The sequence below is a fragment of the Monopterus albus genome, unplaced genomic scaffold (assembly GCF_001952655.1).
Source record: "Monopterus albus unplaced genomic scaffold, M_albus_1.0 scaffold2073.1, whole genome shotgun sequence".
Taxonomy (NCBI): domain Eukaryota; kingdom Metazoa; phylum Chordata; class Actinopteri; order Synbranchiformes; family Synbranchidae; genus Monopterus; species Monopterus albus.
Window position 1 is genome coordinate 1 of NW_018129948.1, and position 2465 is coordinate 2465.

Sequence of the window (2465 nt, forward strand, 5' to 3'; positions counted from 1 at the left end):
TTTTTTCAACACCTGTGTGAGGTCTTCAAGCTGTACTACACCCTCCTTCAGCTCTCCTGACCCCCCCACCCCAGTTTAGAAATTATAGTTCAACGCAGCTGGGGGAGAACGCACACTGTCCATATGCTCCTGTGTCTTTTTGGAACACTTTAGTAGTGTCTAATGGCAGAGAAAGTCAGTTCATCACAAGCTGGTCTAATGATAAAACTGCTTTCAAATAAAAAGTTACACAAACAGTCCCTGAACGCAAGTAGAAATACCAAGTATTATTTATCTAAAGTATTTGTACAACTGATTAACCATTTAAGTCAATGTTGAAGAAATTGGCTTTGAGCTTCTCAAATGTGAATCAGATCCTTTCATCAGTGCTACACCAAGGTAAACTGAATATTTTTGACTGTTGCTTGAACAAAAAAATAAAAAAAAAATCTACTTGAAGACATCACTTTGGGACATGATGTTGTACAAACTAAACAATCAATTAATCAAGAAGTGGCAGATCAATTGATAATGAAAACAGCCATTAAGTGCAGTATCACTGTTCTAAATCAGAACTTCTTCCATGAGGATTCAGTAACTTTCATCTCCTGACAGCGACTCACCAGAGTAAGCAGCCAATCGTAGAGCTGATTTGGAGCGGCTCAGCAGCCTGTCAGAGATCCGCAGCTCCTCCTCTGATTGGCTGATTGGGAGCTCCTCGGGGGTCAGATGCAGCCCCTCAGCCAATAGGAATCCGTACCCCAGAGGGAGGTGTGAGGAGTTGGAGAGCCTGATGATGCTCCTCACTTCCTGTCTGAAGGCTGTGACCTCAGCTAATGCCTGAGAGCACTGACCTGCAAGTTGGCATCAAAGCCTTGTTAGCACGCTGCTACACAGGATTCAGGGGACAACATTTTCTCTCTTGTAGACAAAACTAAAAAGCATTCATGCAGCAGGAAAGAGAACCTTCCAGAGTGCGTTGTCTTGCACTTATCAGGTAAAAACATTTCTGTGTTATGCAGGAGTGAGTTTGGCATTAAAGCTGAATCATTACTTTCAGACTGACCTGTAGAGGACTGAGGCTTCAGTGTCGTTCTCTCTGGACCTGAAACGCATCAGACAAAATGTCCGTGCTAAAGTCTAACAGAACTCTGACAATAAAGACAGTATTCTCTTATATTTTCCTAAATACTAAGCAGTTTCATGCACACAGCACTGACACCTCAGTGGCAGCCTGTTTATCACTGGTGATGTCTTACAGGTGATTGCGCCCCCTACTGGCCCAACAGTCATGGTGTTTCCCTCAGCATCCACACAGAAGCAGCGTGATCCAACACATTGAAGAGGCAGGAAGTCTCCATCCTCAGAACATGCTGGGATGTGGATTTCAGCACCGGCAGCCATGTTTGATTTCACCTTCAGGGCCATCGCTCGCTCCCTCTCACAGTGGGATGGACAGCGAGGCCGACGGCCAACAGCCCGCGACCCTGAGACCTCCTGACCGTGAGGGTTGACACACCAACACTCTCCACTCTGACACTGAACCTCCTGGAAACCACCACTGGATGTGCAGCTGGGAACAAAGATGGCTGCTGCATCATCCTTGTCCTCACTGGAGCAGGAACGCAGCAGAGGAATCAGGACCTGGAAACAACAGAGGGGGCTGACAAAAGTGTTCTCTACAGCTGAAGTTGAAATATGAGCAAATGAAAAGCCTCAATAAACTCAACCAGAACCCGTGAATGAAAAGGCATCCTACATTATGAAAAAGCAGTGAGGTGCGTGTTTGTTTTCTGGTGCTGGAGGACATGCTGTTTCTGACCTGTCCCAGTGACGCCGAGCTACTGAGCCCCACCAGTGTGTGCTGGAGGGCGGAGAGGAAGGCAGGGTCCTCCAGAGCCCTGCTGACAGACTGGACCAGGTCCTGGTACCTCTGGAGGCTGATGGTGACACTCTGAGAGGAGAGCCGGTCCAGACCCAGAGCTCCTTGAGCCCCCACTGCCCCACTCAGGTTAAAGGAGGCAGCGTTCTTCAGAAACTTCCCTCCAAACAGGTCCTCCTGGAGGCGACGGGGGGAGGAGCGAGCCAGTGCCTGCAGAGCCCCGCCCACTGAGGGGAAGAGACCCTGGAGGACTTCGACCAGGTGAGTCAGGAAGAAGGTTGGATCTGCCTCAACTGGAAGGAGGTCCCTGAGAGGCTGGAGGAGGGAGAGACAGGAGGCCTGGGATCTATCAGAGGAGGCCTCAAAGAGAGGAGGATCAACGGGCCCAGAGAAGAGCCGGGACAGAGCCAGACGACGCTGAGACAGACAGTCTGCAAAACCTGAACCTGAAAGGGGAGAAGGAGGGGATGAGTAAAGAAAAGAGATGACAAAACAAAAATACGTGATAAAATGCATAGACAAGAAACAAGATGAGATGACTGAGAACTGACAGGATGATGTGAAGTGGACGGGAACAATAGAGTTTAGATAAGAGAGCCAGGAT

General features: G+C 48.7%; 1 protein-coding gene across 1 annotated transcript; it reads right to left on the reverse strand.

Moving 5' to 3' along the window:
• Nucleotides 1-602: 602 nt before the first annotated feature.
• Nucleotides 603-2307, reverse strand: LOC109953922 (thyroglobulin-like; the record flags this gene model as incomplete). The annotated part of the gene is made up of 4 exons (XM_020589357.1): nt 603-833; nt 1046-1084; nt 1239-1623; nt 1802-2307. Coding segments are annotated over 4 exons (1161 nt in total), but the record flags the coding sequence as incomplete, so codon positions are not given.
• Nucleotides 2308-2465: the final 158 nt, after the last annotated feature.